This window comes from Cetorhinus maximus, chromosome 3 (assembly GCF_964194155.1).
Source record: "Cetorhinus maximus chromosome 3, sCetMax3.hap1.1, whole genome shotgun sequence".
NCBI classification, from domain to species: Eukaryota; Metazoa; Chordata; class Chondrichthyes; order Lamniformes; family Cetorhinidae; genus Cetorhinus; species Cetorhinus maximus.
In genome coordinates, this window is record NC_135881.1 from 143971968 (window position 1) to 143998737 (window position 26770).

Consider the following 26770-nt stretch of genomic DNA (forward strand, 5'->3'; position numbering starts at 1 on the left):
GGGGCGGAATGAGCCTAGCATCTTTGTGTGAGTGTTCAGCAGCAGCTGGGTGCGGAGGCACTGGAGCCCTGCAATGCCATACTCTGGTTAGGGTGGGCCGTCCGTGAAGAGAATCCAGGTACAAGTTGCACTAATCAATGCTCTTCTCTCCTTTTCAGGAGAAGAATGCACATAATGCCGCTGAGCGGGTGAGGACTGGCGGCGGCCTGGCACAGTTAGCATTTCTCAGCCGCTTCGAGCAGGAGGCCCTAGGTTTGGAGAGGCGCCATGTGCCCAGGTCCACCAGTGTCAGTGAGGCTGGGGTGCCACGGGCAGGTATGTTTGCCCAGCAGTGAGATCACCATTGTTCTCCCAACAGCCAAAGCAGTGCTGAATGTTCAGTGATTGAAGTTTGCAACATGGCTTGACCGGGGGACAGGGATGCACATTGTCTCCACGTTAACTGACTCAATGTCCTTGTCCTTCCTTTCAGCATCAGCGGAGCAGGGCCGGGAGGAGAAGCAGCAGAGGCCCCCTTTCATACCTGAGGGCACTGAAATCTCACCAACGTCACACCATCTCCGCGAGACAGGCACCAGCACAGATATTAGCACCTCGGTGGGAATTACAACATTGGCTAGTGCCCCGGGGCACAGCGGTGAGGGCACTTCACAGTCACTGGAGGAGATGGCAGACACAGAGAGTGCCCATGGCGCCAGCAGTCAGAGGACTGCAGGGGACCAGGCACATGCTCAGTCGGTGCCTGATGATGTGCCTCTGGAGTCGTCCGCGATGCAACAAGCACAGGAAATGTGTGCGGGAGCACCTGGCGGAGATACATGAGGCTATGCTTAGCTTGGTATCCGTGGTGGAGGAGTCCGCCATGTCTGAGCGCCATGTGTCCTCCACGGAGAGAGTGGCATCTCTCGTGGAGAGGCTACTCCAGGAGACTTGTCAGGGCTTCCTGGGGATGCACTCGGACCAGCAAGACCTCACATCGGCATTGACCTCAGCTAGTCCGTGCCAGTGTGGGGAGATGGCCTGGGCACCAAGTTTCCCAGCTTGGTTCCCATTCATCCACGGTGAGCAGGGAGGTCCAAAGCGACCCCTTGTCGGCGCAGCAGCTGCCTGTCATCTCTGTGGGCTCCTCTCAGGGCACTCCGGATGAGGGCGGCAGCTCCTCCCCCCCTCTGACAGTGACCGTTGCATCCAGTGAGGCTGCGACAACTGGGGAGATGCCAGCTGTGGAGCTGCCTGGGTACTTTGGCCAGATATGTAGAATCTGCATCCTGTGGTCACACACTATCTGCACGTTCATGGAGTGGAAGCCCTTCCTGTTGACGAAGGCACCGGGCTCACCTGCTGGTGCCTTGATGGCCACATGTGTACAGTCTATAGCACCCTGGACGCGGGGGAAGCTAGCATTGGCCGCGAAGCCTCTGGTTCACTGTGCCTCACTTACCTGGTTCCAATAGCAGAAGATGAAGGTTAATGCACACCTGAACAGAGCATCTGTAACCTGCTTGTCACAAGTGTGGACAGCTGATTGGGAGACACCGCAAAGATCACCCACCGAGCCCTGGAAGGAGCCAGAGGCATAGAAGTTGAGGGCAGCTGTGACCTTTAGAGCCATTGGCATGGGGTGTCCACCCACACAGTTAGCGGAAACCTCAGGCCCAATCATCTGACAGATATAGTTGACAGTCTCCCTTGAGAGACTGAGCCTCCTCTGGCACTGCACCTCAGACATATTGAGGTAGCTGCTTTGCCACCTGCATACCCTGACAGCAGGTTAACGTAAACATAAGGCACCTTAGGTTTATCACTGGTGTGGCCCCTCCTGCCTTGGACTACCTCTTGGCCCTGCACCCCTTGTGACTGCGCCTGACCTCCCAAAGGTGGCTCTCCTGGAGGCTGAATGTGCACTCCTGGCCTCCTCCCCCTTCTAGTCCTCCCTTCCTCCTCAAAGGAGGTGCCTCCAGTGGAGAGTTCAGCTCCCATTCCCAGGCTAAGGGAAGGTTTCCTGAAACCTGCAGGCCCAACAGAGATTCCTCACTGCAGAGTGCTGACTGAAGGTTAGGAGTCCAGGTCAAGCAGCTGGTATGCGTTTTGAAATATTGCAGATCACACAGGCAAGTATTAGTAACTTTGAAAAAACAATATTTGACAGGGCACACTCGTGACCCCACTCAGCCCTCTTAATCCACCCATGGATGAGGCTTATGCAAATGTGTCCTACCCACCTGCCCGTTGTGCCCGGGCGCCGACCCGAAGATTGCACGGGCGCCGAAAAATCACTGTCGATTGGCGCCTCAAGGTCCTTAAATAATTAATTAATGGCGTGCACACGTCTGTATCATCGCGTGCTCGCCCAACGAAATATTGCGATGGCGCGCGGTGACGTTAAGACGCTTGCCTGATGTCACCACGCATCATTTCACGCACGTGTGTGTGGGACCCGCCCCCGCACCCCAACGGGAAAATCCTGCCCTAAGTTTCCTTGGAGTATGCAATTTTCCTTTATGAAATTGCAGCAATTTTATTTTGTCTGTATTGATTTTAATTTGTAAATAAGGAGCTTTACTTTATATTTGTGGCCTGAAAAGTTAGAATAATGCTTACTAAGCCCTTGTTTAGGTTAGGCTTTTGGCTGCAGGTGGCTTGTATTATGAAAGTTAGCGGATCTATTGGCAATGTCTGTCTGCTTTGTTCAACATACGTTACAGAACATAATAATTTATTATTTATCTTTAATAGGCCTAGCACAGTCTGGATCCTGGGGTTGCTTTGATGAATTCAATCGTATTGATCTACCAGTCCTGTCAGTTGCTGCTCAGCAGATTGCTATAGTGCTGACATGCAAAAAGGAACGTAAAAAGAGTTTCATCTTCACAGATGGAGATTCTGTAGAAATGAATGCTGAATTCGGAATTTTCCTCACTATGGTAAATCCAAGTTATTAAATATGTAAAACGAAGAAAACTGTGCTAATGCAATTTGTCAAAGTGCAGCTGGCTCATTTTAACACCGGGTGCAATTAGTTAGCATACCATATCGTATATGTTGTTCATTGCCTCCCAGGATACTAATTTGAATATATCCAACAACTCAGACCTCCACACAGACTCACATGAAAGTTTGCGGCATTAAAGAATAAACTTTGACCAGTTCCTTTTTAAATCTAGTTCCAAAGCATTGGGTTGGATTTTAAATCGCTGACATAATGGGCCTGGGGGCGTCTGGTAGTGCGTAGCAAATCCAGAAGTAAGTGCAGTGGGTCTACCAGTGACTATTAAGTGCAGCCATTTCTAACCCTTTTTATTTCCAGGCTACCTGACCAATTAGCTTGATCAGGCATGATGATGACTGCATTAGTCAATTTTGGCTCAAGTATTTAAAGGGACATTGCAAATATGAATTCACGAATAGGGAACAGAACATAAAGAAGTGATAGAATTGGGTACATGCGATCAAAGGCTGTGCCTCGTTTTAGTGTATGTGATGCTGGAGACTGTAAGGGCCTTCAGGAAGATATTCTGGACAACTGATGGGAGGATGAAGCATGCCAGTGAAACAAAGGCAGCACGGCTATGGAGGTAGTGGAGGAGGTCAGCACCCTCGGTGTGGTACTGCACACATGGATTCAAAACCAAAATTGGTTTAACGGTTTAAGCAGGGCCAGAAATGTAAATACAATGACTTAGATGAGGGGACTGAGTGTAATCTATCCAAGTTTGCTAATGATATAGAGTTAGGTGGGGAAGTAAGCTATGAGAAGGACAAAAAGAGGCTGTGAAAGGGTATAGACAGATTAAGTGAATGGACAAGAATATGGCAGATGTAAGTAATGTAGAGAATTGTGAAGTTATCCACTTTGGTATGAAAAAGAGAAAAGCAGAATATTTTTAAATGGCGCAAGACTGGGAAATGTTGGTATTCAGAGGGACCCGGATGACCTTGCACACAAATAACAAAGATAACATGCAGGTACAGCAAGCAATTAAGAAAACAAATAGTATGTTAATCTTTATAACAAAAGTATTGGATAATCAGAGTAAAGAAGTCTCACTGCAATTGGATAGGGCCTTGGTGAGGCTACCCCTGGAGCACTGTTTTGGTTTCCTTACCTAAGGAATGACAACAACAACTTGTATTTATAAAGCACCTGTAACATAATAAAATGGCCCAAGGTGCTTCACAGGAACATTGTAAAGCAAGATTTGACACTGAAAAGCATAACAATATATTAGGACAGAAGAGATAGGTTTTAAGAAACATCATAAAGGAGGAAAGGGAGGTAGAGAGATGAAGAGGTTTAGGGAGAGAATTACAGAGCTTTGGGCTTAAGCAGCTTATGACATGGCTGCCAATAGTGGGGCAGTTAAAATTGGGGATGCCCAAGAGGCCAGAACTAGAGGAGTGCAAATGTCTTGGAGAGCTGTGGGCTGGAGGTGATTACACAGATTTGGAGGGGCAAGGCTGAGAATTTTAAAAACAAAACGTTGCTTGACCGGGAGTCAATGTAGGATAGCAAGCACAGGGGCAATGGGTGAACAAGACTTGGTGCTAGTAAGGGCACATGCAACAGGGTTTGAATGACCTCAAGTTTACAAGGGTAGAAAGTGGGAGGTTGGCCAGGAGTGCATTGGAATACTCAAGTCCAAAGTTAACAAAGAGATGGGTATCGGTTTTAGTAGCAGATGAGCTGAAGCAAGGGTAGTGTCCGACAATGTTATGGCAGTGGAAATAGCTGATCTAAGTGATGGACCAGTTATATGGTCGGAAGCTCACCTCGGGGTGAAATATGACACCGAGGTTGTGAACAGTCTGGTTCAGTCCCAGATCATTGCCAAGAATAGGGATGGAGTCAGTGACTAAAGAACGGAGTTTGTCATTGGGCCGAAGACAATAGCATCAGTTTTTCCAATATTTAATTTGAAGAATCTTCTACTCATTCAGTTAGGATGTCAGACAAGCAGCCTGATAACTGAGAAACAGTGATGGTGTCAGGAAAGGTCAGGGTGATGTGGAGCTGGATAGCATCAGCATATTGTCATCCTACCTATGTGGATGACTGTGGAGAAGCTGTAGAGAAGGATCAGGCTTCCACCCCTGTCACAGTACTAAAACTGCTCTTATCAAAGCCACAAATGACATCCTGTGTAATTATGACAAAGGTAAACTATCCCCCCTTGTCCTCCTTGATCTGCCTACATCCTTTGACATGGTTGACCACAGCATCCTCTGATGCACTGTCAATTTCCATGCCTTTAAACCCCCCATCCATTCCTAAACCCATGCCCTCCTGCAAGTTAAAATTCCCCCTATTAAAATTGTAGCACATTAAACACAAGTGTTATCATCTGACTTATCACATTGAACCTTAAACATTGCTGGTGTACATTGTTAAAAGTTTTCTGTCTACAAGAATGTATGATTAAAGTATTCATTGGACTAATCAGATCCCAGAACCAAGGGGCCACTGTTCCTTTGGCTAGCAATTCCTTGAGCCATGTAACAATGTATTCTGGGAATAATCAAATCCCAGAACTATGACCATAGTGTAATTTCTAATTGTGATTGGTCCTTTTCATGAATTAATGATCCAGTGGCACAAAATAATTTCTTGACGTGCAACCACCATGAAAGTGCTCACCATGCCCTACTTGTAACGCAGGTTTAATCTCTAAACTTTATTCAAAATGCTGGAGTCTATCATGGATGACTCTTGGCCCAGTGCAACCTGAGCCAAGACTAATTCTGGTGTGCCACACTCTCATGCCAACCTCAGGTGGTTTTCAGTTCTGAAGAAGAGTCATATGGACTCGAAACATTAACTCTGTTTCTCTTTCCACAGGTGCTGCCAGACCTGCTGAGGTTTTCCAGCATTTTTTGTTTTCATTTGAAGTATTTTTCTATCTGGCCTCAGCCTAAACCTTGTCCATAGTATGAACTTTTTCTTACCACACCAGAATGCACAATGTCTTGGTTGTAGTCTCAGCACACACCCTCCACCCCAGCTCAATGTCCCTATTTTGATCTGGAATATTTTGTCACACTCCCAGACTAGAATGCTTCCCTGCTTGTGCTTGCACTATTTTTTAACTGCTCCTTTATCCATTCTCTGACCTCCAACTCCAGACCTGCCACAGAAAGACATCTGTCCATAGGCAACAGATATCCATGGTTTGGAGGGAATAATTTGAGGTAGATTCTTTCTTTTTATGTTCAATGGGTCTTATATATTTTCTGTTGTCATTCAGCTAACTGACCTAACTTGCCTGGTAGTCATGTGGCTGTTTGATCATATAAATACTAAGTACAATAAGTAAAAAGCCTTTCATAGCTGTGTTGCCATTTTTTAATGAAATACTCTTTTGTTTGTGCCTCTAAATCTGTAGAACCCTGGCTATGCTGGACGCCAAGAGCTACCTGAGAACCTGAAGATCAACTTCCGTTCTGTTGCTATGATGGTACCAGATCGTCAGATCATTATTCGTGTTAAGCTTGCCAGCTGTGGATTTATTGACAACATAACTCTGGCCAGGAAGTTTTTCACCCTATACAAATTGTGTGAGGAACAGCTGTCTAAACAGGTTTGTGCATCGTAAATCTAACCTCGAGCACTGCTGCATGCCATCTTTATCAAATTGAAAGGGTAAGGTAGCAGTTTATTACATTGTACTGTGGCATGCATATGTGTATATGTATCTAATTTGTTGCCCACTTTTTCTTGCCATGTGGGAGGAGCACCTTCTACAGTACTTTTATGACCTGTTTTTAAGCAGCCCCCTTGTGCTGCTCTGAGCTTGCCAATAAAAGCATGCGAGAGTTGCTTGATAATGAGTTTCTTTTTGATTCTAATACCTGGAAAAACTCAGCAGGTCTGACAGCTGTAAAGGTAGACCTGCTGAGTTTTTCCAGGTATTTTTGTTTTTGTTCTAGATTTCCAGCATCCGCAGTTTTTTGCTTTTTTCTTTTTGATTCTACCTCCACCCTTGGAGAGATATGTACACGTTGTTCAGCACTTGCACCATTGGAGTCAAAATATTGTTTCATTCTGAAACTAGTATTTTAACCTATGTCTTTGTGTAAAGCTGCTTCACAATACATCACCAAGATGCAAGATATTTACAGAAACAGGCCATTCAACCCAATATATCTATACTGGTGTTTATGCTCCAGGCGAGGCTCCTCACACCCTTTAGCTAACCCTATGAACATACTCTTCTGTTTCTTTCTGCTTCACTTTCTTATTTAACTTCCCTGTAAATGAATCCATGCATTTCGCCTCAACTACTTCTTGTGGTAGTAAGTTCCACATTCTGAACATCCCTGCGTAAAGAAGTTTCTCCTGAATTCCCTACACAATTTGTTAGTGACTATCTTATATTTATGGTCCCTAGTTCTGGTCTCATGTGCAAGTGGAAACATAGTTCCCCAGGGGTGGTTTGGTAGGCAGATGGAGGGCATAAAATTGGGCACAATAGCCTATGTGCCATTCCCTGCACTTACCCCCTGCCCCCACCATAAATTTTACACAGCGGATAAGGCATCAGTCAGCCCTTCCATTCAAGGGTCAGTTGTGGCCCATAAGCAGCCAATTAATGGCCACTTAAGAGCCTCTCCCCACCTCTGCTGCAATTTTTCCCATGGCAGGTGGAGGCTGGCACCAAGTGGAAGCCCAGCAACTTTCATTACATGGACTGATGGTGGGCAAGGGTGGGCAACTGGGATTCCCTGCGCACCCACAGTTGCCTCTCTCCTCTTTCTCATGGCCTGCCTGGTCCTGATGAAACCACCACCCCCACTTACCTCGGTGCCTGGCTCCAGTACTGATCACCGTTGGGGACTAGATGCAGTCCCAGTAGTGGCCACTGTATCTAGTGGCGCGGCTGGGACCAGAGAGCTGCCAGCCATTTGATTGGCCAGCAGCTCTCAGTGGCGGGACTCCCTGCCCAGGTGGAGTGGAAGGTCCGGTTTGAGCCAATTAATGGTCCGCCAACTGTTAAATTGCTGTGGGCAAAGTGCTGGAGCTGACATTTCCGCCAGGGTGGGGACATGCTGGAACCCCAGCACAATGTAAAATTCCACCCATATTTACTGTCCTTTCAAACCCTTTCATAATCTGAAAGTCCTCTATCAAGTCAGCCTTCAACATTTTCTTTTGTAGTTAAAAGAGCCCCATCCAGTCCTGAGCAGCATTTAAAAACTGCAGAAAACACTTTTGAAGCTCACAGACAAAAATCTGTTAATTTTGAAATCTGCAATAAGAGCTCATTATTGGGAGCTTCAGGGAAACGTTAGAGTAAATGCATAAGTTAGGTTTTACATTATCTTCGAGTCCTAATGGGTAGATTCGCCCTGCACCTATTTGCATCTGAATGAGGTACAGATGAGAGAATCTGCAGTACAGCGTTGTAGCCTGCTTCCCACGCAAGTGCAGCTCCTCTATATGAGTGTAGGATTGGTGAATTTATCCTTAAATATAACTTATAAGTAAAACATTACATAATGTGCCCTCACTAGGTGCATTATGATTTTGGCCTACGTAACATTCTGTCAGTCCTGCGGACACTTGGAGCTGCAAAACGAGCCAACCCCAATGATTCAGAGTCTACCATTGTCATGCGCGTGCTTCGTGACATGAACCTCTCTAAACTGGTAAGTCATGTTGCTTTTCTGTTTGGCATGCTACAAAACATAGCAGAAATATATTTTAAGCACAATCCAAAACTGACCTTCACTATATTTGCATTTGCCAGAGTTTAATTGCTTTCTGTAAATGCCAGTGTAAAAATAATGTACAATGTGGATAAATGTTGACATTTTCATACATTTACTGACAATATATGGATCTAATTTTTTCCTAGATTGATGAGGATGAACCACTTTTCCTGAGTCTAATTGAGGATCTGTTTCCTGGTATTCAGCTGGACAAAGCAGGGTATCCACAACTGGAAGCTGCCATAGACAAACAAGTAAAGAATAAATAGTCCTTGCTGTTTGGTCAACATCAGATGTGAAACAAATTTTCAACTGTTCCTTTCAAAACTATAGTAGCTGTCAATTGGCAAAACTACTGCCTGATTCTATGGTATTTACAAATACGAAAATGTAGAAGCTAATTGGGGTGTGAGGATGATAAGAGTCTTTATGCTAATTACGATGATTACATTTGGCGACTTGGTGACTTTTCTTTCAGAGTTGCACAATTGGAATTGTTGAGAAGAGTTCCCTAGAAATTGGATTGCAGTCAAGATGGGATATGATCCTGGTGCAGCCTACTGTGCGCATGCCTAATGAAGCAGCAGTATCATGGCAAATTGGTTCACTGGTCTGGCTAAGATAGTGCAAGAAAGCTGCAAGCACTACTCACCCAGGAGGCACCCTGCTGGTCAAGTGGTGAAAGGGGCTTGCAAGATTGCAAAACCCTGTGTGGTTAGCTAACGTTTATAAAATGGTGATATGTGCTACTAATTGACAAAGCTATAAGCCACAAACATTAATTTGTGGAATTTACCCTATTTGATTCATTTTCATACCAATTAAGCTTTTCCTCTGTGCCATGCATTTTTTCTTTTTTCTTTTTTTCTGCATATGCTTAAATTTGAATGCACAAAGATAAGCATATTTCTTGTATTCTTGCTTAGTAGTCTACAATATTTATAGTTTATGTTCTCTTTTGCTGCTGCTCTTGTTTCTCCTTGCTACTGTTTTCTTTGCATTTTTGCTACTCATTATCCAGCATTGTTTTCTGTGCTTGATTTCTCTCACTATTATCTCTCTCTTTCTCCCTTCATAAGGCTCCATATCGTAAGGAGATAGCCATGGAAAAGGCATGGCAGTAGATATTAGCAGTCTAGACTTTGAGCATTGAAATCCATTCTCCTGTTTTTCAGGATGCAACAATAACATATACATTTTTTTAATATTATGCCTTTAGGTTTGTGAAACATGCAAAGGCAATTCACGTGGGCATTAACAAACAAAATTTGATACAGAGCCACATTAGGAAATTTTAAGACAGATGACCAAAAGCTTGATCAAAGACGTAGGTTTTAAAGAACATCTTGAAGGAGTTGTGAGAGTTAGAGAGATAGAAACATAGAGGAGCAGGAGTAGGCCATTCAGCCCTTCGAGCCTGCTCTGCCATTCAATATGATCATGGCTGATCCTCTATCTCAACGCCATATCCCTGCTTTCTCTCAATACCCCAGATGACCCAAATATCCAAAAAATTATCAATTTCTTTCTTGAATATACTCAGTGACCCGGCCTCCATAGCCTTCTGTGGTAGAAAATTCCACAGGTTGACCGCCCTCTGAGTGAAGAAACTTTTCCCCATCTCAGTCCTAAATGGCCTTCCCCGTATCCTGAGATTGTTGCCCCTGGTTCTATACTCCCCAACCAGGGGAAACATCCTCCCTGCACCTAGTCTGTCTAGCTCTGTTAGAATTGTATACGTTTCAATCAGATCCCCTCTCATTCTTCTAAACTCTTGTGAATACAGGCCCAGTCGAACCAATCTCTCCTCATATGACAGTCCTGCCATCCCCGGCATCAGCCTAGTGAACCTTCGCTGCACTCCCTTTATGTCAAGTATATCCTTTCTTAGGTAGGGAGACCAAAATTGCATGCAATACTCTAGGTGTGGTCTCACCAAGGCCTTGTATAACTGCAGTAAGACATCCCTATTTCTGAACTCAAATCCTCTTGCAATGAAGGTCAACATACCATTTGCCTTCCTAATTGCTTGCTGTACCTGCCTGTTTACTTTCATTGACTGGTATATAAGGACACCCAGATCCCTTTTTACACCCACATTTCCCAATATATCACCATTTAAATAATACTCTGCCTTTCTGTTTTTCACACCGAAGCATATAACTTCACATTTATCCACGTTACACTGCATCCACACACACAACTTGTCTAAATCACCCTGAAGCCTCCTTGCATCCTCCTCACAACCCTGCTTTGTTTTGTGTCGTCAGCAAACTTGGAAATATTTCATTTGGTTTCCTCATCCAAGTCATTTATATACATTGTGAATAGCTGGGGCCCAAGCACTGATACCTGCGGTACACCACTAGTCACCGCCTGCCAACCGGAAAACGACCCATTTATTCCCACACTCTGTTTCCGGTCTGTCAACCAATTCTCAATCTGTGCCGGTATATTACCCCCAATCCCATTCCCACTAGCCTCTTATGTGGGACCTTATCAAAAGCCTTCTTGAAGTCCAAATGCACCACATCCACTGGTTCTCCCTTATCTATTCTACTAGTTACGTCCTCAAAAAACTCCAGTAGATTAGTTAAGCATGATTTCCCTTTCATAAACCCAAGCTGACTTTGTCTAATCTCGGTAATGCTTTCCAAGTGTTCTGTTACTACATCTTTTATAATAGACTCTAGCATTTTCCCCACTATTGATGTTAGGCTAACTGATCTGTAATTCTCTGTTTTTTCTCTGCCTCCTTTTTTAAATAGTGGGGTTACATTTGCACCCCCCCCCCCCGCAATCTGTAGGAACTGCTCCAGAGTCTCTAGAATTTTGAAAGATGACCACTAATGCATCCAATATTTCCAAGGCCACTTCCTTTAGTACTCTGGGAGATTATCAGGCCCGGGGGGGTTTTTCAGCTTTTAACTCCATTAACTTCTCTAGCACCATTTTTTTTACTAACACTGATTTTCTTCAATTCCTCCCTATCACTAGACCTTTGGTTCCCTAACATTTCTGGGAAATTATTTGTGTCCTCTTTTGCGAAGACAGAACCAAAATATGTGTTCAATTCTTCTGCCATTTCTTTGTTCCCCATTATAATTTCCCCCATTTCTGACTGTAAGGGACCTACATTTGTCTAGCAAATCTTTTTCTCTTCACATATTTATAGAAGCTTTTACAGTCAGTTTTTATGTTCCCTTCAAGTTTACCCTCGTACTCCATTTTCCCCTTCTTGATCAATCTTTTTGTCCATTTTTGTTGAACTGCTCTCAATCCTCAGCCTTGCTGCTTTTTCTGGCAATGTTATATGTTTCCTCTTTGGACCTAAAACTATCTCTAATTTCTTTTGTAATCCATGGTTGAGCCACCTTTCCTGTTTTATTTTTGCGCCAGACAGGAATGAATAATTGTTGTCATTCATGCGTATGTTCCTTTAAATATTAGCCATTGCTTATCCGCCGTCAACCCTTTTAGAAAGGTTCCCCAATCCATCATTGCCATCTCGTGCCTCATACCCTCATAGTTCCCTTTTTTAGATTCAGGGCCCTAGTTTCAGATTCAACTTCTTCACTCTCCATCTTAATGGACAATTCTATCATTTTATGGCCGCTCTTCGCCAAGGGACCCCTCACAACAAGATTGTTAATCAATCCCTTCCCACTGCACAATACTCAGTCTAGGATAGCCTGCTCTCTAGTTGGTTCCTCAATGTATTGGTCTAAAAAAACATCATGTACACACTCCAGGAAATCCTCCTCCACAGTATTATTAGTTTGGTTTGTCCAATCTATATGTAGATTAAAGTCACCCATGATTACAGTTGTACCTTTATTGCATGTGTCTTTAATTTCCTGTTTAATGCCTTTCTTTACATCTCTGTTACTGTTTAGGGGCCTATAGACAACACCCAACAACTTTTTCTGCCCCTTGGTGTTTCTTATCTCCATCCAAACAGATTCCACATTATGATTTTCTGAGCCAGTACATTGATTTCCTCCTTTACTAATAATGCTACCACACCTCCTTTCTCTATTTATCTGTCCTTCTTAAATATTGAATACCCCTGGATGTTCAGTTCCCATCCTTAGTCACCCTGCAGCCATGTCTCCGTAATTGCAACTATATCATAACCGTTTATATCTATTTGCTCTGTTAATTCATCTACTTCATTGCGAATGCTCCACGCATTAAGATACAATGCCTTTAGACTTGTATTTTTAACCTTGTTAGTCATCTTAGCTTTATTTTGCACTATGACCCCATTTATTTTTTGCCCTTGCTTTTTCTAACTTCCACTTTTGCTTCTTACTTTTCTGTCTTTTGTTTCTATCCTTGTTTCCCCCTCATCTGTCTCCCTGCTCAGGTTCCCATCCCCCTGCCATTCTAGTTTAAACCCTCCCTGACAGTACTAGCAAATACTCCCTGCCCCGAGGACATTGGTCCTGGTCCTGCCCAGACGCAACCCATCCAGTGTGTACTGGTCCCACCTTCCCCAGGACCAGTCCCAATATCCCAGGAATCTGAATCCCTCCCCTCTACACCATTTCGTCAGCCACGTACTCATCCGATATATACTGTTATTTCTACTTTCGATAGCACATGGCACGTAGTAATCCTGAGATTACTACCTTTGAGATCCTACTTTTTAATTTACATCCGAGCTCCCTATATTCAGCTTGTAAGACCTCATCCCTTTTTTTTACCTACTTTGTTGGTACCAATATGTACCATGACCACTGGCTGTTTGCCCTCCCCCTTCAGAATGCCCTGCAGCCTCTCCAAGATATCCTTGACCCTGGCACCAGGGAGGCAACACACCATCCTGGAGTCTCTTTTGCGGCCACAGAAACACCTGTCTGTTCCCCTTGCTATTGATTCCCCTATCACTATAGCCCTGCCACTCTTCTTCCTCCTCCCTTGTGCAGCAAAGCCACCCATGGAACCTTGGGTTTGTCTCCCCCAACCAGGCAACAGGGGACTCCTGTACTACCTGCCTTCCTCTACTCTGTCTGGTGGTCAACCATCCTCTTTCTGCCTGTTCAGTCTTTACCTGCGGTGTGGCCACCTCACTGAATGTGCTGTCCACAACTTCAGCATCACAGATGCTCCACAGTGAATCCATCCACAGCTCCAGCTCTGAAATGCGGTTAGCCAGCAGCATCAACTGGACACACTTCCTGCACACATGGTCACCAGGGACACTGGAAGTATCCATGACTTCCCAAATAACACAGGAGGAGCATGTTATGGGAGCGAGCTGTGCTGCCATGACTTCCCTTTAGATTAAGCTCGTTAGTTACTCTCTTTAAAGAATACTAACTACGTTAGGGGCATTATTCCACTCTAAACACTCCCACTACAGTCCAAAGTCCTCACCTTGTTTTGTTTAAGCTGATGGACTGCAGCAGTTTAATTAGTAGGAAAAGTAGAAGCAGAAATACTCACCTGACCCTACTTACCAATTAGCTGCCTCCCCTGCGTCACGTCACATTTTGAATCGTGACGTCACTTTGAACTCCACTGCCTGAAGGTCCTGAGGGTACATCTCTCCTCCCTGGTCTTGGCCTCTGCTTTTTGCGCCCTTTTATACCATTCTCACTGGCCTCTCCTCGCCGTTCTAAAACTCACCTTTTTCCAACCCTAACATCAATTTTTAGTTAATTGCTAAATTAAAGAACAATTAGACTTTAGACAGAGGTTAACCTTTAATTTAACCCTTAAACTCCCTCAGTTACCAATTTCCAACTGAAGCTCTCTACTGCAGCCAAACACGGCACTCCAGTTTAGAGGTTTAGGGAGGGAATTCCAGAACTTTATGCCTAGGTGGCTAAAGGCACGGTTAGCTGGTGGGATGATTAAAATCAGGGACGCCAAAGATGTCAGAATTGGAGGAGCACAGATCTCAACTATCTCAGAGGATTGTAGGGCTTGAGGAGGTTATAGAGATGGAGAGGGTTTGAAAACAAAGAAAAGAATTTTTTAATCAAGGCATTGTTGGACCGAGTACCAATGAAGATCCGTGAGCACATTGCCTTTTGGGGAAATTATTTTGAATGAAGGGGGTCGGTTTGCTGATTAAAAATTATCATTCATTTTTAAGATTAGAAGGGGGCTCCTAGACCTTGGCACACAGACACTTTGACAGAATAATTGATGTGCTCCTTCTGAAGAAACATTATATTTACATGTTCTTTCTCAATGAAGTTTACAACTTTATCCTATTTAGTGGGTGGTTGAGCCCTTTCACAAAATAAGGAGGTCATTTTGATACCAACTGTACTATGGCCTAAATTGCTATATTTTGCTGGAGCATGGATGTGTCATGTATGATTTATCCTAAATGATGCACCCATAATTTAGTCTTAAGATGTGTGGATTGTAATGACTATCCTTTTGACTGGAGTTCGCTGTGGTGCCCATATCCTCTGAACTCCTGTAATTGTTTTCTTTTATTCATTCACTATCTGATGAGATGTCCTTGTGTATGAGTTTAGGATTAATTCCAAAAATTCAGCTGACATATCTATAACTTCACATTCATCTTCATATTCATCCCCTTAACCTAAACTACTTTGTGACCAGGCTATTAGCTCCTGAGCATAATTTGTTTTGTAATGGCTGGATAAAGGGGCAGGGAGGGGAAGGAGAGAAAGAAAATACCAGTGGAACCAAAGATAGTTGCTATTGATACGGTTAGCTGCATATCATTTCACTAATAACATAATGTTAAAAATTACCATGATTCTAGCAATGACACAATTACTGTTACTATTAGAATGGTAGTTTTTGTGCAAACTCGCATTTAAAAGTAGAAATGTATGATATTGTCTTAGGATAAAGTGAGGATGATGGTGATGGGGAGAATTGTCTCCTAATCTCTTCTGACTGGTCACCTTCCGTTTTCCAAATACCTATCTGTTAAGGGTGTTTGGGCATTCTTTCTATTAATAGCATTATAAAAATTCAAGTTGTTGTGCAAGTTGCTCATATGTTCCTTCAGATTTCTCTCTGGCTTATGTCTTCCTCAGCCTGTATCAGCCATGGCTCAGTTGGTAGCTCTCTTGCCTCTGAGTTACAAGATTCTGTAAATCCAATTGTAGGACTTGAGCACAAAAATCAAGGCTGATGTTCCAGTGTACTGAGGGAGTGCTGTACTGTTGGACTGCTATCTTTCAGATGAGATGTTAAACTGAGGCCCTGTCTGTGCTTCCAGGTGGATGTAAAAGAATCTTTGGCACTATTTTGAAGAATATGAGGGGAGGTATCCCTAGTATTCTGCCTAATATTAAAACTCAATCAGTATTACAAAACAGATTATTTGGTTATTATCACATTGCTGTTTGTAGGAGCTTCCTGTGTACAAATTGGCTACTGTGTTTTCTACATTACAACAACACAACTTCAAATGTACTTAATTGGCTATAAAGCATTTTGAGACATCTGGTAGTCATGAAAAGTACTACATAAATGCAATTTTGCTTTTATTTATGAAGAAGCAATTAACCGACAACTTTATAGATTGATAACTTTATTCAAAACCTCCGCTGCACCTTTAAATTTGGAGATTGTCCAGCAGTGACAGATAAAGAGAGAGGAGATCTAACACTAGCAGTGGTGGCTAGGACTGATGTTGAGAGAAGGTGCTATCTTTTAAATAACACAATGAAGGTTACAGCTGATAGAATTGTAGTGGTTGGAATGAGAGAGAACAGAGAGAAAGGCTATGTGGATGTCAAATGACGTGAAGTTGAAAATTTTGGTGCATGGCAACTTCACAATATTGACCCTTGTCTTAGTCATGGGTTTTACTTTTATTGCATATATGTTATGTGTATTTATTAGTATGTATGGCTGCAGTTTTATGTTAACTCCACATTATGGACCTTTGCTGAAGTATAAATTTAAAATGACCATGATCCCTTAACTGCTGAATTGCTGACCAGGGGAATAAATGTGCAAATAGTACTTTAACTACTCTTGTAAATCTACAATATTCTGAGAACATATTTTATTTTATTTAGGTTGAAGAAGCAGGACTTGTTAGTCATCCCCCTTGGAAACTCAAAGTTATTCAGCTGTTTGAGACACAAAGAGTTAGGCATGGTATGATGACTTTGGGACCCAGTGGAGCTGGTAAAACCACCTGTATTCACACATTGATGAAAGCCATGACAGGTGAGGAGGAAATGGATCAAAAATTAAAGAAGTCTTTGAGTCACTCTTATCTTTGCATAAGAATTGTTTTAAATGGAGCGTTGAAGATATTGGGAATCCTGTGGTGACAATTTTGAACCAGAGGATAAGATTTGAATCCTGAATTGTTCCAGGTGCAAATTTGAGATAAGGGGCAGAATTTAATTGGGACTGAGGGAACGTGGGAAGTGCAATGTCAAGTCCCCGACGTTGGGATAGAATCATCAAATTATGCTGGTGGTGGGGAGGAAGCAGGGTGGCAATGCTAACAGTATGTGGTGGGAAGGTAATTTTAATGGTTTTGCATGCAATTCATGTATGTACGAGGTGGAAGGTGAGTAAGTTGGAGCTGCCTGTCACCACTTGGAGATTTTTTTGGAAGAGGGGAGAGGCGCCTGAGAATATTGTAGGGGAGGTGGGAGGGTCATTGAGGGGTGGTCAAGGGTCACTGAGGGGAGGTTGAGTACAACCAAGGGAAGGCTGAGGGTCACCAAGGGAAGGTTGAATGTGACTGAGGGGAGGTCAAGGGTCACTGAAAGCAAGAGAGGGAGAGCTCTGCCAAGACCAGGGTGAGCTTGTGCAAGACAATGGTGAGTGTTATTCAGCCACAGGTGCAAGTTGTTTCTTGAAGACCAGGTCAGTATTGGAGGACACACCTTTGCCAAGGTTCTATCCTCTTGTGATCCTCTGCAGGCAAAATAGGGCTTGTACACCCAGTTTTCCTGTGGTCTTGGGTGGAGGAGGGACGATGCAGAGGAAGGATGGAACTGGAAATAATCAAAGAGCCGCCTGAAGGCCAAAAAAGAACATCGTCTGTGGCAGGACCAGATACGGAGTGTGGCCAGGAGGGAGACAACAAAAGGGGCCTGACAGGTGCAGAGCTATGGTGCATCCCAGAGACTACCACTCCTGCCTCAACTGCCTGCAGGTGTTGGAGAGGCAGTGTCAATGACATTTGAATATCTAGAGAGGCAGTCACAATCCTGCGTGCTCTCCTTCGGGATGACCTGCGTCTCATTGGACTGTGAGCGAACCCAGTGCTGGTGGCTTTACAAGTTACTGCAGCATTAAGCTTCTATGCCAGTAGCTCCTTCCACAGTCCTCCATAGGAGCCATGTGTGGTATCTCACAGGCAGCCACACATCGCTGCATCGAAGAGGTGATGAATGCCCTGCTTAAGAGGCCTGGGAGTTTGTGCGCTTCAGAACAGACCCAGAGAGCCAGGCTGAAAGATCTGTGGGCTTGGCTTGGGGTCCATTGCGGGTTTCCTGTAAGTGCAGGAGTTTATCAACTAGAGCGTAAGACACATATAACGCATGATAATGCATGTGGCGATCAGGTCTCCCTGGGACCAACCTGCAATGTTTATCAACAGAAAAGTGTTCCACCCCATTAATGTACAATAGGCCTGTGACCACAGGAGTTGTACTCTCCAGGTGTGTGCATGATATATCTCATGATATATACATTATTTGTCACTCCCAGATGCCACAGCTCTTTGAGCCTGCACAAGCCTGCAAGGATGGATTCTGGGCAGCGGGGGTTATCCCCTCAAGACCTGGCTGATGACACTGGTCAGAATCCCTCAAACTCCAGCTACAATGAATCTCGGTTTCACAAGGGTGACGGTTGAGAAGACCAATGGATTGCTAAAAGTGAGGTTCCGTTGCCCGCCTGCCTGCTTCCTCCCACACTAATTACATGCTGCCCTCATGTGATTCATAATGATCTAATGACGGAGTAGTACTTACCCTGGCATTGCAGAGAAGGTCGTTGACTCTCTTCCTGCATTGGACATGTACCTGTGGATCCCATGATTGCCAACCTCTGCTGCAATCATCATTCAGGTTTCCTTGGTCAGGCAGGAGGCTTGATCCCATGACTGCTAACCTCCGCTGCAATCTCCATTCAGGCTTCCTTAGTCAGGCGGTAGGCTCTCGTGATGCTGTTGGTGGGAAAGAGCATTTCTTGACTTTCCAGGGCAGCCTGGAAGAGAACCTGCAGGAAGGCATTGCAGAACCACAGAGCCACGCATTGTCTGTTCTGAGCCATGTGCTGCCTGATGCTGGAGGTGAAAATGGTGATCCTGGGGTTCTGTAGCAGACTTTGAAAAACAAGTGCTGTTGGCTTGTAGGCAATGGAGGTATGCCCGTCTACTGCTTAACATGTCCCTGTCAGCTGATGCCAGGTTTGTGGCTTACTGCCCACACCTGCTATATAATTGCCCAGACCACGCACCTCCACCTCATTTATTAGACAGCTGCCGTGTAATCACAGTCAGCCGGCTATTCCCACCACGAGCGGAGTTGCCACCCACTTTCAGTTCCACCTTTGGGACCCACGTCAGGGTGACAAAATTTCAACCAAGAACTGGAGAACATCAAGGACATAAGATGAACAAAATTCCATAGGGATCCATCTCAATTATATTTGATTAATTCAAACAAGTTTTTTTAAGCTTGTGCATTTCATTGATGCGGTAAATTTTGGAATAGAAGGGACGATTTTCCAAGTATGTGCTCCCATTGGATCCTCATTCACCAAGCGTGCACACCAGGAAATAGTGAACATAATCCTCTCAATTTCCTGTTTATGATCAAAATTTCCCCAAATTCGTGTGTTTTGTCCGCCTGTGGTGCAGGGATAGTGCCTCCACCTCTGAGCTACAGGTTCGGGGTTCGAATCCTGGGCCAGGACTTCCTGGCCACGGATGATGTGATGTGTTCTCAAAAAAACAGGTTATAATATGCTTTATCCGGAATGAGTAATTTAATTTAGTATGATCGAGTGGGACTGTAGAGGGGTCCTAACTCTGGGGCTGTTCCATATACAATTCTCTGCCATTTAATTGGCACTTAGCACCTCAGTGGAAGGCGTTGCTAAGGAACCCTTTAGGTACAGTGTGAGAAATACGGCATTTATTTTATTCTCACTCAATGGCCTGGCGATTATGTCACTATTCACTCTGTTTTAAAAAAAAGTTAATTGACAATAACAGATCAAACATAATTCACTTTTACAAAAGACAGTAAAAGCATCCTAATATAAATAAGCTACTTTAACAAAGCTATTATCAAAAAGCTTTATATGTACATGTCATTGCTTAAATTATTACTGTGTTGCAGTATAACAACTTGTTAATGGTACAGTTTTAAGATACTGTTCTGACCTACCACAAGTTCTATAAGATAATCCAATTTGCACACACTCTTCCCCCATCAATGATCAAAACCTCACAGGCTTTGGGGGCAGTCTTAATCCTCAAAAGCAGGTGGATGTGAGATGGGTGGAATGTTAACAATCTGAAACAGGAACCCAACCCTTTCAACACCAATCCACTTCTGGTTTTAACGGAGCTGGAATGAGGGAAGGCAACCAACCTGCTCTTGGGAAGCAAGCCCATCGTTGAAATCTTTTAAGGAGCCCTGCAATTTTCCCTGCCCCCACCCCCCCCACACCAACTATGTTCTACAACAATCCACACTCTGATCTCTACCCTCAACTACCATAAAACATGCTTGATGCTCAACTGTGGCCTTTCCTGGAGTGTTCGCCACTCGACAGGCAGCTGAGCCTGTCAATTAGGCTGACTTCATTGCAAACTCCACAGCGCCCAAGGGAATCCGGACTTCTACGTTTATCAAACATAACTGCTCCCCATTTCTCCAAAGCTCTGTCGCAGTAAATGTCAGGGCCTTCCTCTAACATTTTTGATTCAATTGTTCATATAATCTGAGGTGATGAAGCATCCAAAAGATCTATTAAGCTTTAAAATTCCATTTCTATGACAATGAAATGCATTAGAAACAATTCTTTTGAATCTGCTTGCAAGCACTAGTGACTGGGTAACACTCCAGAACCCATATCTGGTTCTTTGGGCTTCCACTCCTCATGTCTCTGAGGACCAAAGAATCACAGAATCACACAGTGCAGAAGAGGCCCTTCTGCCCATTGAGTCTGCACCGACACGTGAGAAACACCTGACCTACCTAATCCCATTTACCAGCACTTGGCCCATAGCCTTGAATGTTATGACGTGCCAAGTGCTCACCAGGGACTTTTTAAAGGATGTGAGGCAACCCGCCTCCACCACCCTCCCAGGCAGCGTATTCCAGACCGTCACCACCCTCTGGGTAAAAAAGGTTTTCCTCACATCCCCCCTAAGCCTCCTGCCCCTCACCTTGAACTTATGTCCCCTTGTGACTGACCCTTCAACTAAGGGGGACAGCTGCTCCCTATCCACTTTGTCCATGCCCCTCATAATCTTGTACATCTCGATCACGTTGCCCCTCAGTCTTCTCTGCTCTGAAAATAACCCAAGCCTATCCAACCTCTCTTCATACTTAAATGTTTCCTCCCAGGCAACATCCTGGTGAATCTCCTCTGCACCCCCTCCAGTGTAATCACATCCTTCCTATAATGTGGCGACCAGAACTGCACACAGTACTCCAGCTGTGGCCTCACCAAGGTTCTATACAATTCCAATATGACCTCCATACTTTTGTAATCTATGCCTCTATTGGTAAAGGCAAGTGTCCCATATGCCTTATTCACCACCCCACTAACATGCCCTTCAGAGATCCAAGATCCCTTTGTTCCTCAGAACTTCCCAGTGTCATGCCATTCATTGAATACTTCCTTATCAAATTACTCCTTCCAAAGTGTATCACCTCACACTTTTCAGGGTTAAATTCCATCTGCCACTTATCTGCCCATTTGACAATCCCATCTATATCTTCCTGTAGCCCAAGACACTCAACCTCACTGTTAACCACCCAGCCAATCTTTGTGTCATCTGCTAAGGTGACTGCAATGAAAGAGGAATTAGGGCATTTGTGAACATATTCGGCCCGCGGGAGCTTCTAAACCCACCTGCAGCTGCAGCACCAGCGCAACTGCTTCCACCTAGCCAATCGGCACTGGCAGCTGTGAAAACAAAATGCTGTTCCCAGTGAGCTTCAGCTGATGTACTTCAAGGCCAAAGGTCCCAAAATATGTATGACTGAGGGTCTCCACAAGCAACCCTAGTTTAACATTTTGAGATGGGCATCTCAGTGATTCGTTGTTTATGTACTTCCAAAAATAAGAGTTGAGGTGCAGCTAAGGTTTAAATTTTTAGGAGGATGATGAATGTCATAGAAAGTGGAAAGTTTGTGGATTAGGTTAGGGTTTTGTGAAAATTGAAAATTTGGAATGTGTTCCCTAACAGGTGTGGAAAAGATTACTAATGCACTTGGTCGCACCTTTTTTAAAAATGTGCTGCGAGGTTATTAAATCCCAGCTCCAGGAGCAAGAGGTAGAGAGAGAATACAGATCATTGTAGTTTCCATAAAGTGCTGCTTCTGAGATGCCTTTTGGTCTCTCCACATTTTCTTTCTCTTTCCCCTTTTTTCCCCTTGGTTGGTTTTGCAACACCAAATTGTAAATTACAGTAAAACAACATTTATATTGGCAAAACAAAGGCAAAATACTGCAGATACCTGACCTCAGTAGATCAGGCAGTATCTGTGAAGTGAAAAAAAGAGTGACACTGGACTTTGATGACATTCAAAAGATATAAAAAGAGGTGACCAACTGCATTGTTCACATTAAGCCAAGAGGGCATGAAAAAGAGGATACATTTGGTTTCATTATTTTTTGTTGTGCATCATTATGACCATATTGTTACGATTCCTGTAGGGATCGATAATTTTTAAGAAGATATTTGAATTCCCAGTGACCGACTTAAAGAAATCACACAACAAGGTTTTAAGTTTTAAGACTTTTACTGTAGCAAACTAACTAAAAGTAACTCTGACTAAACATTACTTAGTAGGTAACTAATATGCTATATTATAGAAAAGATATCTCTTAACAGTTTCTCAACATGACTGATAACTCCATGTCACATTTGTACATTACAGCAATCTCTCTGCAGGATTACAGTCTCTAAAGGACCCAGTCCAAAGTTACCACAGCTTCCAATAAGCTCATTTCTCCCCATTTCACTGAGTGGTCACGTCCAGTGACCTTCAAAGGTCCTTTTCTTCAGTCTTCCAAGAAATCCTGAGCCTCCAGTGGCACAGCTCACTCCAATGATTCCTTTCCCCAGTCCTGCTAGGACATATCTACCAGAATCCTTAAATTTCCACGGGTTCCATCTCTTTGACTAGAGAATGTCTACCTACCTGAATTCTGTCTGCTAGTCAACAGTGAAAACTGCTCTCTCTCTTGTTTTCTTTTTCACTCTATCTCTCTCTCTCTCCAGGACGCTCTCACTTTTTGTTCCAAGGCTGAAACAATGGGCAGAATCATCCGTGCCCATTGGCATCGGGCATCCTAAGTGGCATCAACGGACGGTATGGCAAGAAGGCCAAAACTCGGTTTCACGACGTCGCAATATCAGTTTGCCATTGTCCCCTGAGCCCATCGATGGCGGGCCGCGTTTCCCGCCGTTGGACATTGGGAACCCCATTGTAATACATCTGCATAAGGGTTGCCCGCTGGACGCACTCCCTGCCCCCCCCCCCCGCCCCCCCCGGCTGGATCATCCACCCAACCATGCAGACGTGTTTCACAACACCATATAAAATGCGGGGGTGGGGGCAGCCTGCTGACTGCTACGCCCTGTCTGTGATGATCTTGACGGGTGTCCACTGGAGGGCTGAGACCCGGAGGACCCCAGCCTGCTTTTGGGGATCTGCTGTGTGGCAGTGGCACCCTCCTTGAGCTGTGGAGCTGTGCTGGGGTCACAGGAAGAGAGGATTCGGATGGGCTGTACAGTCCCAGAGTCACCTGGGTTTATGGCTCTGGGGTGTGCACCTGCTGATCCTCCTCTTTATGCGTGCCCCAAGGGACACTGGCTGACTCCTTGAGGAGAAGGGGTAGCTGGACTGAGATCGAGGCATGCTGGCACTATCACCTCAGAGTGAAGACAGATGGACTCCTCCATTGTGCCTTGCTATCTGAGGACTGCAGCGGACATCCCTTCCTGATGTTCCCAAACTTGTCTTTGCAGCTCCAGCAACTGTGACATGACTGAGTCCAGAGGCTCATCATCTGACTCAGACTCAGCAAATTTCTGGCCTCCAGCAGTCCCCCCCGAGTGCAGGCACCTGGGAAGTTTATGCCTCCACCTGTTGTGGATCAGAAATTGTGATGTGCTCACCAGATTGTGATCCTAAGGCTACTCTAAAGCTAGGTCCCACTGGTGCTGGTGGAGGGTGTGGGTGAGCGCTGTGATGGGACTTCAAGGATAGTGCCTTCAGGTTCCTTTTCAGAGGTTTCTTCGGGGCTTGATTGGAGGCCCTGGGTCATGGACTCTGTCGGATGTTTGGCAGATGTGTCTGTGAAAGCAAGGGGAGATAATTAGTGCATGGCAGTGGCCTGTGAAACAGGACACTTCGCACACAGCATGGTTATCTGATGGATATTGCACTGCTGGATCCTCACTTGGTAGAACAGCACCTAACTCACCGTCAGCACAGGAACGGTCCAGATCCTTGCTGGCCAGCTGGATGGCTCTGTTTTCAAAGTCCATGAGGTCCTTGGTTTCAGGCATTCTTCCACCGGCAAGCGATCTTTCCCTCTTGTGTGCCAGCTTGTCCTGCATGGATAGAAATGGAGAGGGTGTAAGCAGGATGCCTGCCAGGCCAGATGATAAGTATACCTGGCATGTGTGGGTGGTGAGTGGTCCCATGAACGGGATGAGGACAATGAAGGTGTGTGTGAGAGAGTGAATGGTGATGTCCCTTGAACTGGCACTGAGTGAGGGCCTTATGGATGTGTATGGTTTTGTGAGTGTGTAAGTTGAGAGTGATGAGAAGATTGACTTACCCTTCATCCTCTTCTGGCACTGGGCGGCTGTCCTCTTTTACAGGGCATTGATGCTGACCACCGCTGCCACCACCTATCAAGCTGGATTCGTGCGGTTGCTCCCCATTCTATGGCCAGAGCGGGGGTACAGGACATCATGGCGAGCCTCCACTACATCCAACAGGCACTCGAGGGATGCGTCATTGAACCTGGGGGCTGCAGTCTTTTTGCCTTTCAGGGACATGGCTTCTTTCAGCAGACATGGGCTGGAAGCACTGAGAGGTGTGCACACGGCTGGACTTTAAATATAGCATCTGGTGGGATGAAGCAACGAGGTGATGGCATGGCAGGCGAATGAGAGCCTACCCGCCATGGAAACGATGTGTTTCCCCGAATGCATAATTAATGCAGCGGGTTTGGGACGATACAGCGTGAAAAGGCGCCATTGTGGTTGATGGGTAGAGCGTGGTTTTACTCGCCCACTAGCGCACTTAGTGTAAATGTGGGACGATTCTGTCCAGTGAGTCTGAGAGGCACCTGCCTCTCCCTTTGCGTTCAGGTGTTGAACCTGGCATGTGCACCTCAATAGAGCAGAGACTCCGGTCCCCATGATAACCAGGCCACCCAGGCCTCTCTTCAATACTCCATTTTACCTTAAGATAAAGGGACAGCTTAAAATATAACTGTCTTATAAAATCTCACATTCATAACAGTATAATTATCATAACAAAGGATTCATGTTTATTTTTGCCAAAATTTATCTCCATTATAATTGTTCATTGACCATTTATGGCGCCCGCCCCCCCATATAATTTTCATACACAGATGTGGCCCTCCGGCTCAAAGGTTTGCCCGCCGCTGGATTAGGAGAACGTATATAAAAATTCAGATAAGTGTAGCTATGAGGGAAAATTGTAGAGGGGTCTTTGGAAAAGAGGAGTCTGACAGTAGATTTAATTGATGTGTATAAAATTATGAGGAGCCTAGATACAAAGGACTTTTTTTTCAGAAAAGTCAATAAGCAGGGTGTATAGATTTGAACTATTTGGCTTCCCAGCCAACGTCTGAAATGTGGTAGAGGCAGAAGTGTGCATGATATTTTAAAAAATACTTGTATATGCACTTGAAATGCTATAATGTAAGGACTGCAGACCAAGAGCTGGGAAGTGTGATTAGCTGTTTTTTGCCAGCAAAGAAGTGATGGTCTAAATGGCCTCCCGTGTCATAGATTTTCTATTTCTCCTATGTTTTTCCCTAAGAGGATGGGAATACGGGATATTGATAGCGAGATTCTGAAAGTGAGCAAGCGAGAGAGTATATGTTTCGGCTGGAAGAATGCATTACAAGGGGATAGGAAGCCGAAGAAGAAGGGAATAGAAAACTGTATCATTGTATCTTTATCAAACAGTATGTTTTGCTGCTTCATGTGATGGAAATATTCTTTGATGAGCCAGCTATAGAATCAGGAGGAATCAAACAAACTCTACAGCCCATTATTATTTTAATTGCAATTCATTTCAGATTGTGACAATAGTATGTGAGATTTTACTTGTATCGTTTAAAAGTTTAGTGAAGTGCATATGTGGAATTCATGCACAGGGGAGGGTAAGCCCCTTATGATTTTCCATCCATTAAAATTAATGGGTGGAAGACAAGACGAGCAGCAGGACACCGTGCATGAATTCTGAATATGTACTTTTGTTACATGAAGCTCTGTGCCTGGAGAGTCAATTTGTTAGATCTACCCCCAAATTAAAGTACATATATAAAGAACAAATTGCAAAACAGTATATGGATGTGTAATATTATTTCCATTATCTCATTATCTCTTCATTTTACAGACTGTGGCCAACCACACCGTGAGATGAGAATGAATCCAAAAGCCATTACAGCACCTCAGATGTTTGGCCGACTAGATGTAGCTACAAATGACTGGACAGATGGTATTTTTTCAACTCTGTGGAGAAAAACTCTCAGAGCAAAGAAGGGTAAGGAAACAACCATAATAAGATAATAATAAGATCCAGAACACCATTAATGGTGCCAAGGTGTATAGAATTACATTTCTCTA

At 44.4% G+C, this 26770-nt stretch overlaps 1 protein-coding gene across 1 annotated transcript in view; it reads left to right on the forward strand.

Moving 5' to 3' along the window:
* dnah5 (dynein, axonemal, heavy chain 5) overlaps positions 1–26770 on the forward strand; it is a 531647-nt gene that overhangs the window by 243412 nt on the left and 261465 nt on the right. The window contains exons 37-42 of the mRNA XM_078539077.1: positions 2737–2924; positions 6381–6575; positions 8509–8643; positions 8853–8960; positions 16734–16887; positions 26541–26687. Of these exons, the coding sequence (XP_078395203.1) occupies positions 2737–2924; positions 6381–6575; positions 8509–8643; positions 8853–8960; positions 16734–16887; positions 26541–26687 (927 nt within the window). The remainder of the gene's footprint in view (positions 1–2736; positions 2925–6380; positions 6576–8508; positions 8644–8852; positions 8961–16733; positions 16888–26540; positions 26688–26770) is intronic.